The sequence below is a fragment of the Protobothrops mucrosquamatus genome, unplaced genomic scaffold (assembly GCF_001527695.2).
Source record: "Protobothrops mucrosquamatus isolate PMUCROS unplaced genomic scaffold, P.Mucros_1.0 scaffold4280, whole genome shotgun sequence".
NCBI classification, from domain to species: domain Eukaryota; kingdom Metazoa; phylum Chordata; class Lepidosauria; order Squamata; family Viperidae; genus Protobothrops; species Protobothrops mucrosquamatus.
In genome coordinates, this window is record NW_015390196.1 from 9,730 (window position 1) to 23,550 (window position 13,821).

Genomic DNA, 13,821 nt, shown 5'->3' on the forward strand with positions numbered 1-13,821 from the left:
CATCCCATCACCCACCAGGGACTTGGACTGGACAGGTCCCTCCCCATCCCAGGCAGCACCCTCTGAGAGACACACACACACACACAAGAAGCCAGGCCTGGAAAAGTTTTATAGTGGTGCCATTTCAAAGGCCCGTCTTGGTATCAGAGGCTGCGACGATGACCGAACGGGAGGCAGGAAAGGGAGCGTGACACACTTGGCAGGCTCTCGCTCACCCAGAGAAGTGCCCGTTCTCGGCTCCTCGGTGGCAGGAGTGGGAGGGTGGAGGGAGGGAGTTACAACAGGCAGGTGTCCAAAGTGGAGCTGGGCTTGACCCATCCCTTGAAGGCCCAGACAGGTCAAAGGACGCCAGGTCTGAGAGCAAAAGCCCCAGCTTCCCCTTTGCTGTTTTTTTTGGGGGGTGTTGTAAACAGCCCCTCGAGTTTGTAAACAGACTCCAGGGCTGCTTCTTTCAATGAAGCAGACTGGGGAGGGGGAGGGAGGCAAGGAAGACTATCTGGGCTGGGCTGTTTATGTTTATTTAAATTTGTATACCGCCCTATCTCCCTTACGGGACTCAGGGCGGTGAACAGGCGATAATAAAAAACCACAATAAATATCTATTCTAAAATCAGGTTAAATAAATAAAAGCCTGCTCTAAAATACCCCATATATAAAACCTGTACTAAACCTGCCCCTCCTCTGCCCCCCTTTTCCCAGGGAGATTCACCTGGGGGGCAGCGCCCCCTTCCGTGCTGGGTTATTATGGCTAGGGAGATGCCTCCTTGCAGCCGGGATCTACTCCTGTTGTCTCGGGCTCCGGCAGGCCACGTTTTTACGCTGTTGGGTGGGCTCCACGCAAGTAGGCAAAACACAGTTCAGGAAAGAAGCCGGAGTCTGGGGGGGGGAGGATGAGGAAGGCCGAGGGGTGGCTGGACAGGGGTGATGGAGAGACTCAACCCTACGTGTCCCGGAGCCACCCCACTGCTCTCATAGTGCAGGGCCACGACCTGCAGCATTGAAGGCTGACTCTGCCCACTGCCAGCAATTCGATCCTGACCATCTCAAGGTTGACACAGCCTTCCATCCTTCCGAGGTCGGTAAATGGGGACCCAGATTGTTGGGGGGGGGCAACAGGCTGACTCTGCTGGAGCCCACCCGCCTGGGAAAGTAGGGGACCAACCTCAAGGCTGTCCCCTGTCCGTAGCATCCCCCCCCCCATGATAATCTGCCCCTGTGCTCCCTCCTTCTCCTGGGCAGGCGTGTGGCTTTGAGCCAGGAAGGGACCCGGGGTCTCCTAAAAAGGAGGGCAAAGGAGAACACCCGTGTGCCTTCCTGGCTCAAAGCCAAGGTCACACCGATATAGCGCTCCGAACATCGCTCCATTTCCGAGAACAGTGCAATAGTAAAAAAAAAAAAAAGGGCTTTCTGCAATGATTACTCCTGTTTTACAGCCGCTTTTTATGGCCGGGGGTATCACGAAGGTAGGAATGCGTCTGTCTGCCGGGCAGCTTAGAGCCCGTGTTCCCACTTTATGGCCGCGATAGGGCGGCTTCTCAGAGGTCACTGTCACCGCACAGCCAGACATCAGACAGAATAAAACACGTTAAAGATTAAATCTATATATTGCGCCCCTCCAACCAGGTCAGCGAGGTCCAAGGAAGTAGTGTTTTGCTTCCTTGTCCTCACAGGCAGCTTCTTTGGAAGGCAACAAGCTCTGTTGACCTCCGTAACACTTCGCACTAAACCCGGCTTAGTTTTCCCACGATAGCGCCTAGCAATAGCCCTTAGACCTATATACCTTAGACCTATATACCTATAGGCCCCTCTAAGCGGTTTACCCCCCAACAATCTGGGTCCTCATTTTATCGACTTCAGAAGGATGGAAGACTGAGTCAATCTTGAGCCGGTCAGGATCGAACTCCTGGCTGTGGGCAGACTCAGCCTTCAATGCTGCATTTTAACCATTGCATACCATGGATGGATGGATGGATGGATGGATGGAAGGAAGGAAAGAAGGAAGGAAGGAAGGAAGGAAGGAAGGAAAGAAGAAAGGAAAGAAGGAAAGGGGGAAAGGAAGAACAATAGCAATACGGCTTAGACTTATATACCACGTTACAGTGCTTTTACAGCCATCTCTGAGTGGGTTTACAGAGTCAGCCTGTTGCCCCCCAACAATCTAGGTCCTCATTTACCGAGCTCGGAAGAATGGAAGGCTGAGTCAACCTTGAGCCGGTCAGGATCAAACTGCTGGCAGTGGGCAGAGTCTAACCATTGCATACCATGGATGGATGGATGGATGGATGGATGGATGGATGGATGGAAGGAAGGAAGGAAGGAAGGAAGGAAGGGAGGAAGGGAAAAACAATAGCAAGAGCACTCAGACAATGCTTCACAATGCTTTACAGCCCTCTCTAAGCAGTTTTTACAGAGTCCGCCTATGGCCCCCAAAAATCCGGGTCCTTATTTTATGAACCTCAGAAGGATGGAAGGCTGAGTCAACCTTGAGCCAGTTAGGATCGAACTGCTGGCAGTGGGAATGCAGAGTGAGCCTGCAATAGCGCATTCTAACCACTATGGTTCTTTCACCCTAATGCCTGGTAGACCCCAATAGGTTGAGCTCACACACCACGCCAGGAAATGGATTTCTGCCTTCTTGAACTGTGCTTTTATTTTCTCCTTTCTGGCTGCAGATTATTTTTTGGGGGGGGGGGGGACAGAGGCTAGAAACAGTTTGAACATGGGGCACCCTTCACACAACCCCGGGAGCCTGTGCTAGCTCTGGGGTTGCAGAGCCCACCCTGTCTTCTGGCCTCTCCCAACACTGTCCATCACCCACTCACCAGGCCCAGCCAGAAAACAGCTGGCCTGATGTGGGCCAAGACCAAGAAGCAACTGGGTCCTGAACAGAAAACGCAGGCACAAAGCTGAGAGGTTGAATTCCGACAACCACAGAGCACCACCGAAGGCGTGATTAACTCAACCAATCGGAATAAAGCTGGAAGGGACCTTGAAGGTCTTCTCTATGAGGGTTGACCAAAATTGACTTCCCAAAGCTTAGTTTTCTCAGCACCTTTGGAGCATGGAAAATCGTAAGAAGGAGAAAGAGAACCTTTTCCAGAGATAATAATAATAATAATAGTAAAGTTGGAAGAGACCTTGGAGGTCATCTAGTCCAACCCCCTGCTCAGGCAGGAAACCCTATACCATTTCGGACAAATGGCTGCCCAGTCTCTTCTTAAAATCCTCCAGTGTTGGAGCATTCACCGCTTCTGGAGGCAGGTTGTTCCATTGCTTGATTGTCCTCACTGTCAGGAAGTTTCTCCTTAGTTCTAGGTTGCTTCTCTCCTGGATTAGTTTCCCTCCGTTGCTTCTTGTCCGGCCTTCAGGGCCTTTGGAGGATAGCTTGACTCCCTCTTCTTTGGGGCAGCCCCTGAGATATGGAACACTGCTATCATGTCTCCCCTGGTCCTTCTGTTCATTAAATCAGGCATACCCAATCCCAGCAGCCGTTCCTCATATGTTTTAGCCTCCAGTCCCCTAATCATCTTTGTTGCTCTTCTCTGCACTCTTTCTAGAGTCTCAACATCTTTTTTACATCGTGGTGACCAAAACTGGATGCAGGATTCCAAGTGTGGCCTTACCATGGCCTTGTAAAGTGGTATTAACACTTCACGTGATCTTGATTCTATCCCTCTTCAGCACCTTCTCGAATTTTGTTTCAATCTGGGGTCTCTGAAAACACAAGGCCCTCACAGCTAACCATGCAAGGGAATGCAAGACAGCACACATTAGATAAATTTGTCCGGCTTTCTGGAAAAACGCCATCTCTGGAGAAGCCAGCCAGAAAAGAAGACATCACCAGGAAAAGCCGAATGGGTTTACATTTTCAGTGGGAATTACTCAAAAGGGATCACCAGGAGCTTGTGGATAAAACCACGAGGAACTGCTGTCTCTTCTCCGTGTAAGGAGCCAGAAACATTTATTCATTGCATGAAGGCTGACCTAAATTGACTTCCCAACGTTTTGAAGGAGGAAAGAGACACTTGTCAATCTTGCAAACGTTTGTCGTTTTAAGTTGCTAACCCTGGGTTCTAAACAGATGCAAATCCAGTCCAAAGTTTGTTTACTTGGCAGAATTTGCATGTGGGAAGGGGGACGGTTGTGGCCCACCACTAAGTTAGAGGTAGATTTAGAGGCTAAGAGTAGAGCGATGAAGGACAAGCTGCAAAAGAAAAATCAGGTGCCAAAAAAAAGAGAAGGAGGGGAATCCTTCTGAACATTTGGATTGAGATGGGATCGTGATCTCAGCCAGGAACGCAAAATTGTCGGAAATACAAATGTGCAGCAGCTCTGCCCTTCCTGAAGTCCTGGGCAAGGTGGCACGACGCCCAGGCCTTCCCGCATTTCTCTCCAGTCAGCTCCACTGCCACTGCCACCCCAGGCCTGGGCTTGCCTTGCCTTTGGGCCTTGTGGATGGAGAGCTCCTTGCAAGGGCCTGGCTGGATGCCTCCTCAACTGGAGCCTGGAGAGCTGGCTGCAGTCCTATTCTACACAGACCTGCCCACCGTGAGAGCCTCTGAGAAGGGGAAGGAGTTGCCCACCCTGGCCCACGTTGCCTGCCCTCCCCCTGCGCTTAGAAGGGGGCATGACAGTCGCAGAGTGGGGGAGAGGCATAACTTAGGATACTCCTGACTGCTGGGTAAAGATCCCGCACGGGGCATCCAGCCCTGACAGAACCACACCGCTCTCCAGCGAGCCCTCCTACGGAGGACTGGCAATGCTGTGAGCGACAGAGAAAGATCTGGCCTTATCAAAAAAAAATGCCCTCTTAATGCCCCGGAGAGAGGCAGTGGGGCGTCAGTGGGAATTTGGGAGACGCGCGGTTTTCTACCTTCCGTATCTTTTTAGAGAGGGATGGGTGCCAAGGTACCAGATGGGCTGAAAGAAGAGAAATCTTAAATGTCGGAAGTGGGCAGGCAGAGGAAGGCACCGACTTGACAGGCAGCAGGGTAGGGGAAGCCATGCCCATCCTTTTCACCAGCAAGGCTGGGGGTCCGGTTGGGGCTCTCCGTTGGAGAGGCTACCTTGCCACTTTTCATTGCCAGCAAAAGGAGACCTCTGATTTGGCAGGGGAGGGAAGGGAAGGGGGGGAGGGAGAGGGGAGCTGCCCAGGGCAGAGATGCCAAGGCTGGGGGCGGGAGGGGGGGGGGCTTTGCAAGCAGACAACGCCAGGAGCCAGAAGAAGGGAATGGGGAGGGGGCAAAGGGGCTTCGTTTCTCCCCCATCCTGACTGGCAGGTGCCGAGACGGGGAAAAGACTTGTCCTGCGCGCGCGGGGAAGGACCCTCCGGGCTCCGGCGCTGGCTGCTGCGCGGAGAGCCGGCCAGGCAAGGCAAGGCAAGGCAAAGCAAGGCGGGGCGGGCGACGGAGGGGGGGGAGGCTTGTCCCCGCCCCTTCCCTCGGAGTGGAATTTTCCCCGAGCAGCGGCGGCGCAGAGATGCGCAGCATAAAAGCGGTTCGCGAGGCCTCGGGGCAAACGGGGCGGCTGCGGAGCGCGGCGCAAGGTGAGCAGGCGCGCTCGTCCCGGGGCAGAAGAAGAGCAGGTGAGCCGGACGGGCGGGCGGGCGCGCGTCGGGGCGGCGCTCCGAGGCTGGGAGGACGGCCGGTGGAGCTTCCACCTTCGGGGGCAGTCTAGCTCCAACAGGGCGCCCGTCCGGGCCCTTTCCCTGCACCCCGGGAGGGATGCGCAGGGGGAATCTGGAATCTGGGTCGGGGGGCACCCTCGGGCGCTCCCGTAGCCTCCGTTAATCCCAGCAGGGCTGCGGGGGTGAGTCTACAGGGGGCTGTGCGGGACGACCCCGAAGGTGGGGGCAGACACACACCCCCGTTCCAACCCAGCCCAGCTTTTTTGAGGAGCAGGCGGGGCCCCCAACATCCTGGTGGGGAATCTCTGCCGGCTGAGATCCGAGCCTCTCCACCTGCCCTGGATCCCCCTCCCCAAGTTGCCCCCTCCCCTGGGAGCCCTGGAGGGGAAGGCGGCGGAGGGGAGGACAGGGAGATCCGAACAGGGGGCCTTCTCTCGCCCCACCTTCCCTCGCCGCCCCTTTGAACCCTCTGTCCCCAAACCCACTGACCCAGGAGTGCAGAAATCCAAGAGGAGTCAGCTGGAAGGAATTTAGCCCGGGAGGCTGGGCCAGGGTGTGTGAGATCCAACGCCCACTAACTCCTGGGATGCCCTGGGATGCGTGCCTCTTCTCCCATTGGAGGTCTGGGGACTTAAATCCACCCCCTTCCCAGGCCCATAGCATCCCAGCTGGCATCGGTCCTTCCCAGGCCCTGACTGGCTCCCCTCCGGCCTCTGCCTGCAGGCCTCCGAGTGCACAGGGACCAGTTTTTCCCCCTCCCTCCCTCCCTCCCAGGCTTGCTTGACAAGCCGGTCCACGAAAGCTCTGCTTTTCCCTGCTTGCCAGGGGAATCCCCGGCTCCAATTCCCGCAGCGTCCATTTCTCAGGCACGCTGGAATGTTCTGCAGCCCCCCCACCCACCATCAGACCCTGCGGAGTATGTTGGTACGGGTCGCCAAACCGAGTTAGTTAGAAACCACCTTTGTGCCATACAGTAAAAATGGGCTGGTCTTCACCCGACAGGTCTCCCCCTTGGGGCAAATCCAGCCTTGTTTGTTCGCAGGTAAACCAAAAGAGGGTGGTGAGGATGGCGAAGAGCGCAGAGTGGGGCACGCTGAAGTCAACCCCACCCACCCCCCAGTCTTTCCCCAAAACAAGCCGTCCCCACCCGTTGCCGGGATCCTCGCAGGCGAACCGGGAAGGCTCACCGTGCCCTCCAGGCCGTTTGCCAGCTGCCCTGCCAACAGCTGTGACGGGCAAATGGGCAACGCTGCCAGATCTTTCCTTTTTATGCTCCAGCCAATTCCACACTCCACGGGATGAACTCTGCTGAGAATCTTCTTTTTTTTAAAAGGTATTTTCATCCTGGCTTTTATTTTTATTTTTTAGAAATAACTCAAGGCGGTTGCGATACCTGATCCTCCACCCTCCTTCGCTTTTCACCCTAAGCAGCTTCCGTGCGAGGTAAGTTAGGTTGAAACGGACGGGCTGGCCCAAGGTCACCCAGCGGGCTTTTATGGCTGAGGTGGGACTAGAACTCACCGCCGCCTGGTTTTTCTTACCTGGAGGCCGTCACCGCTCGGTGAAACTGGCTGCAGCCCCATTAGATGATCTACCCCACTTGGGAGTCCCCTCTGGGCTTCCCCTACCCCATCCACCCTCTTCTTAATAAACCTCGTTGCCCCCGAGCGCGATGGACTGATGGCTTGCAGCCTGGGAAAATGCTAGAATTGCTGGCTTGCCAGGGAGGTGAATCTCGCTCGTTGTTTACAAGCGGACAAAACCCCTCTGTGCTCTGTTTTCATGGCTCCCTCTGCCAAGCGGCAGGCAGGCCTCTTAACGGGCCCCATTTCATCCATTTCAGAGACGTCAGTGGGCAGGGATTTCTGGCTGAACAGCTGACCACAATGTGGATGGTATCGCCCCCTTCCGGTAAGTCAGAGGCAGAGCTCCACCCCCCCCCCTTCACCCAGGCCTCCTCTCTCCCCCACCAATGGCTGGTCTGCAACGGGCAGAAATAGCTCGGTTCCTCCCCTCTCCCCCCCCAAATAAACTGGGAACCAGGGGGGCATAGAATCCAGCAAGGAAGCCACCCCAAAGGCAACGGGGTCCGCTTTGGTCCCCAAAGGGTGAAAGGGGAATTGAGCTCAATTGAGACTTACTTCCATCCACCGCACCGGCCTTCTTCGGCTTCCATTGCCCTGAGGGGACCCGTCCTTGGATGCCAGCAAAGCAGAGGGGCACCCCTTTCTCCCAGCTCTGCAGGGCTGCCAGTGCTGCAGGAGGGCAGAAAACACAGCTGTTTCCATAGAAGGCTGCCAGCCCAGAAGAAAACACCCCAGCCTATACCAACCCAGGACCCCCCCCCCAAAGACCCTTTGGTGCTGGGTCTGGGCTGCATTAACAGAGGGATAGAATCGAGATCACGTGAAGTGTTAATACCACTTTACAAGGCCTTGGTAAGGCCACACTTGGAATACGGCATCCAGTTTTGGTCACCACGATGTAAAAAAGATGTTGAGACTCTAGAAAGAGTACAGAGAAGAGCAACAAAGATGATTAGGGGACTGGAGGCTAAAGCATATAAGGAACGGCTGCTGGAATTGGGTCTGTCTAGTTTAATGAAGAGAAGGACGAGGGGGGAGATGATAGCAGTGTTCCAGTATCTCGGGGGCTGCCCCAAAGAAGAGGCAGTCAAGCTATTCTCCAAAGCGCCTGAAGGCAGGACAAGAAGCAATGGATGGAAACTGACCAAGGAGAGAAGCAACCTAGAACTAAGGAGAAACTTCCTGACAGTGAGAACAATTAACCAGTGGAACCACCTGCCTCCAGAAGCGGTGAATGCTCCAACACTGGAAGTTTTTAAGAAGAGACTGGACAGCCATTTGTCTGAAAGGGTATAGAGTTTCCTGCCTGAGCAGGGGGTTGGACTAGATGATCTCCAAGGTCCCTTCCAACTTTATTATTATTATTAACTATTCTTGGGGCAGATGGCAATAAGGGGAAGCTTTATTACTATTATTATTATTATTATTATTATTATTATTATTATTATTATTATTATTATTAATCTCCCTTCCCTTCCACCTATCCTGGTAGGGCTGTCCTGCTGCGTTATCTTCCCTGGGAACCCAAGCTAAGCACATCTGGCAGAGCCAGGCTTACAGTCTTGATTGTTAGAAGTTAACTGCTGTGTCCCCCCCTCCTCCCATCTCGCCTGGCTAAGGGTGATGCTTGAACAGAGCCTGCTGAGGGTGCCTGTCCGAAGACCGTGAGCCACAAAAGCTGGTCAATGAATACGTAATCCAGTGGTTTGTGGCATTGTGGCAACAGATTGTTTGGAAAGCTGGGTGTTTGGCCCCGGGGCAAAGTCTGGCATAGGAACAGAAGAGGGGGAAAAAACCTCAACGCTCAGAGAGAGGCACCCAGCTTGGGCTCCCCACAGATTCCCTGGGATTCCGATTTGGATACAAATAGTTAATAATAATAATAATAATAATAATAATAATAATAATAATAATAATAATAATAATAATAATAATAATAATAATAATAATAATAAAGTTGGAAGGGACCTTGGAGGTCATCTAGTCCAACCCCCTGCTCAGGCAGGAAACCCTAGATCATTTCAGACAAATGGCTGTCCAGTCTCTTCTTAAAAACTTCCAGTGTTGGAGCATTCACAACTTCTGGAGGCAGGTGGTTCCACTGGTTAATTGTTCTCACTGTCAGGAAGTTTCTCCTTAGTTCCAGGTTGCTTCTCTCCTTGGTTAGTTTCCATCTGTTGCTTCTTGTCCTGCCTTCAGGCGCTTTGGAGAATAGCTTGACTCCCTCTTCTTTGGGGCAGCCCCTGAGATATGGAACACTGCAAGCTTAAAACAGTCGGAAGGGGTGCTTGATTTGAATTTTGCTCCTTTCTCAGTGATTATTACCGCTGCGTTTTTGCACTCAAAAAAACTAACCGGCCAATGAATACGTGGATGCGTTCCAAGCCATGTGACAGAAAAAAAATGGGGTGTTTTTGCTTCGTTTGCGGGGAAGGGGCTCGCCATCCCTGCCCCTGCCCTTTTATCTTGGGACTGCTTTGAGGCCCTGAACAAAATGGAGGGGGGCGCTTCCTGCCCCACCCCCAGGCCTTTTGACGTGGTCTCCTTTCTGCACCGCCCTCCGTATCTCAGATCTATTATCTGGAACCACGTGAAATCCTCTGGGCAGAGAGAGAGAGAGACCCAAAGCCCGCAGCTGCCCGCAGGTGCCCAATGAGGCAGAGAATCCAGGTCGCTGGAAATGCAGGCAGTCGGTCATCCATGGAGTTCCAGAGCTGAGTCAGCACTTGCCCTCCTGCTGCAGCCGCCTTTTCCGCCAGGCGGGCTGGCCGGCCGTTTCGCCATGGGAGAGGCAGCTTCAGAGGCTGATGACACGGCTGGCTGCCTGTGCAGCCTAGGGTATAATGCACATGGGCAGAATAAACTAACTGTGTGTGTGTGTGTAAGCGGCGCTTGGGAAAGAACTGGCCTCCTCTGCGTGTTTCTGCCAACGCACACGGGCTCCCGACACGCAGGACGAACGCAGCTGGTCTTGTAACCCCCCCAATGTCTCCTTTTTGTAAACGAGAAGGGAGCGTGCTGAGGAGGGACGGGACGGAGGCGCTCCGGGCACTTCTTCGCGGCTGGCCCGGGGATCCTCTCGGCTTCTCACTCTTTCGGATGTCTTCCAGGAGTCTTGCAGTACACCAAGAAGCTTTTCTTGAGGGAGCAGGCAGGCCGCGCGCAAACCGTTGAGTTCCTGCGCAAGAATGCGGCCAACTCAATCTCCATGGCCAACCTCCTCATGGGCCTCTCCTCCGTCCTCTGCAGCCTCAACGGGTAGGTGGAAGGTCAGCCCGGAGCTGTGCCGGGGTTCTCTCCGTTCAAGGAGGGATCGACACTGGGCGGATTGGAAAGATCCCAGCCAGGGTCTTGGCACCACTCTTGTGCCACTGCAGAGAACTGCAGGGCACGGTGATCACCCAGCTGTATATTTTCACACAGCAGTGCTGGCTAAGCCAAGCTGCAGTCCTGTCCTTCTGCCTCCGTAGGCAAGGTTGGGATCCATCTGGATTCAAGACAGAGAGAATCCCTACTGCCCAGGCCTTTCTGGATCCAGAGATCGAGAGGGATGGCAGCACCTGCTGTGGGTGGGAGACGGGGAGAGCATCCACGGACACCAGGGCAGGAAGCAATCTTGCCTTTTTTCTCCTCCAGGCATTACCACTACGCCTGCTGGCTAGTCCTGACTGGATTCGTGCTGGACCTTGCCGACGGAGCTGTGGCGAGGCAACTCAACGCCTGCTCTGCCTTGGGTGAGTCCCCCCATTCCCCTTGGGGCCTTCCCCTCCAACTCACTTTAGTTAGGGATCACCAAGATCTGGCCAATCTCCAGACGTTGTAGGATGTGGAAACAGCCAAGCTACAGAGTAGGTGGTCCTTAAAGAGAGGCACCAAGGGGGAATCCATGAAAGAGGACGTCACCGAGCCACGGGAGGATGGGAGAGGCCTCGGTCCTTCCAAGAAGTCCGTGGCTGCTATCTAGGGAGCAACGGGCCACTTCTTTCAAACCGAAGGAGGCCTGGAGCTGGGTCCCATTTCCCTGTCTTAAGTGTGGCTTGAATGTCATTTTTGATGAATGAAAGCTGAGACCTCTGTCCTCGGCTAGCGACTGTGGGCAGATCCTGGCTTTGGACGGGAGACTAACCACGTCCCTTTTCGCCTCGCCCTGCAGGGGCTAAACTGGACGACTTTGCCGACTTCACGTCCTTTGGCCTGGCCACGGGGCTCCTGCTCCAGGCCCACGGATTCCTCGGCGGCCTGCTGGTGATCGTCTACGTGCTGGCGGTGTTCACGCGGCTATGCTTCTTCTCCAGTGGTGAGCCTGGGTGGGAAAGGATCTCATGGGGGGGCAGAGGGGGGCTTTTAAAAAGTTGTCCCCCCCCCCTTTGATGCCACAAGTAGTCATTGCCAGGTTTAAGAGGAAGAGAGACAGGAAAAGTGGCGTCTCGATTCCGTGCTTTGTAAAAAAGATTCTGGGTGCCGCAGTTCCGTTAAAGGAACTGGTGCGCTTTTCAACGTACTTCCAGCCGGTATTTTAACCTATCCAACAGCACAAAGGGATCTGTGTGATGACACAACATAGCCCATCTTTTTTTTGTGTGTGTGTGTGGCTAGGGGACACAGGACTACGTCTGCACCTCCGTGGATTGGTGCCTATCTTTTCTCCTCCTCTTCATCTGCAGGGATGCCCTTTATGTACCGGGGTTTGCCATGCCCCTATGGCGCCTCCATGGTAGCTGCCACCTACTTCCTGACCGGTGGTCACCTCGTGGCCATGCGCCTGATGGCGATAGTGATGATCCTCTTCATGGTGGACCAGGGTTTCTACCCCCATGACAAGGTGCTGGAGTCCCAGGCTTGGAAAAAGGCCATCTTCGCAGGAGGTATGTCCAGAGTCTTTCCTGGCCTGCCCAATATGGAAATCAAATGTGAAGGCGTTCCTTTATCACGAGACTAAGCTTGTCTCTCTTTGTAAAAAAAAAAAAAAAAGAGGCTTATTTGCAGTCACTTTGGAGATTCAGACATAGTTTGAACCAAACTAATCACCTCTAAAAGTTTGAGCTGGTCTTTGAAAGCCCAGAAGCCGTTTTGCTAAGAGTCTAGGGCAGGGGTCCCCAACCCCCGGTTCACAGACCGGTACCGGGCCGCGGCATGCCAGCAACCAGTCCGCACAAACAAGCAAAGTCCCATCCGTGGGATGCAGGCAGCACACAAAACCACGCACCCTCCGATCCGTGGAAAAACCTCTCTCCACGGAACCGGTCCCTGGTGCCCAAAAGGTTGGGGACCTCTGATCTAGAGGGACCTTTGATTGCTCCAAAATCTGGAGACTGCAAGTCTCATTAGACCCTGGAGAGGAAGAGCTGGCTAAAAATAAAAATTAAAAACAGACTGTATGGTGCGAGAAGCTAAAATGGTTCGGTTTGGGGAAAAATTAAAATGTTAAGCGCCCTTTGTGCTTAAATGTGCAAACACGCCTGGATTCAGGGGACAGTGAGGTCTTTACTGATGTTGTCTCACGTCTTCTGAATCTCAAACTCCACAATTCCCAGTTCCAGTTGATCTTTTTCCTTGCAAGACTTTAGGGTAAACAGAAGTGAACAAACTGCTCCCGTTTCTTCTGGGGGAAAAAACCCTGAATGGGTGGGGATTGCAGCAAAGGTGCGCTGATACTCCAGAGAGCAGGACTAACGGGACTTTGGCCCCCATAAATCAGCTAATCTGCAGCAGGAATCCACCTGTGATCTGGAGGCACAAGACTGTTGTGTCTGATGGCCTAAAACTGAAATCCGACGGGTCTTCAAAATATCACGTGGTGGTGCCAAGGAAGGGATATAGAATCCGATCTAGCTCGCCGCATCAAGATGTTTCTTTTCATTCTTGGCCATTGTAGGTATCTTGGTGCTCCTGTTTCACGCCTCCTTCCTGGCCTCTGTCTACTTCCTGATTTGGTCCGTATCGTACATTTTTTTCCCCAACACTTTGTGGAGTTACAAAGTCTAACCTCTTCGGTGGACGTTGCGTGGACGATGCCAGCACTGCACCCTGCCGAGGCAGTCTTCGGCGACTGGGAAGACGGACGGATCCAGTGTTAAAAAAAATCCACATTTTGCCTAAAGTTTTTCATCACCCTGAGGTGATAAAACGTCTGGGAGATTTAGCCCTTGTTTCTGGCAGCGTTCCCCTCGCTGGGCTGCCTGTTGCCTGAGGAACGAAGTCAATAGCTGGCTAACATGCTGAGCCCTTGGTCAGTGTAGATATATACAGATTCTTTTTACTGATATATATATATATATATATATAAAGTGCAATATAGTTTTAAGAGGCAAAATTCTTGCTTCGGTTTTTTGTTGTTTTTTTTAAAGCCAGTATCAGTTACTGGCTGATAGATTTCAGGGACAAGGGGAAAACTTGAATACAGACCTCTTCTCTTGCCACTTTCCCCTCTTGTGACGTTCTCACTCTCGATACATCAGAGGCCCGCCCTTCTTTAACCTGATTTTTGCAACAAGTGAACGAGCTGAATTTGCAACCTTGGTACTGAGGCAGAAGGAATTCCCACTGCTTTCGGAGCCAAATTTGGCCCTTAAGAGAAAGAGGAAGTTACCCCTCACGTGACTTGCCCTC

At 53.3% G+C, this 13,821-nt stretch overlaps 1 protein-coding gene across 1 annotated transcript; it reads left to right on the forward strand.

Annotated features, from left to right (window-relative positions):
* The first annotated feature begins 7,023 nt into the window (after positions 1 to 7,023).
* Positions 7,024 to 13,295, forward strand: TMEM269 (transmembrane protein 269). The gene is made up of 7 exons (XM_015828154.1): positions 7,024 to 7,069; positions 7,470 to 7,537; positions 10,323 to 10,470; positions 10,849 to 10,946; positions 11,366 to 11,509; positions 11,877 to 12,077; positions 13,088 to 13,295. Exons 2-7 carry the CDS (start codon positions 7,513 to 7,515, stop codon positions 13,195 to 13,197), a joined length of 726 nt encoding a protein of 241 aa, XP_015683640.1. The 5' UTR covers positions 7,024 to 7,069; positions 7,470 to 7,512; the 3' UTR covers positions 13,198 to 13,295.
* The last annotated feature ends 526 nt before the right edge of the window (positions 13,296 to 13,821 follow it).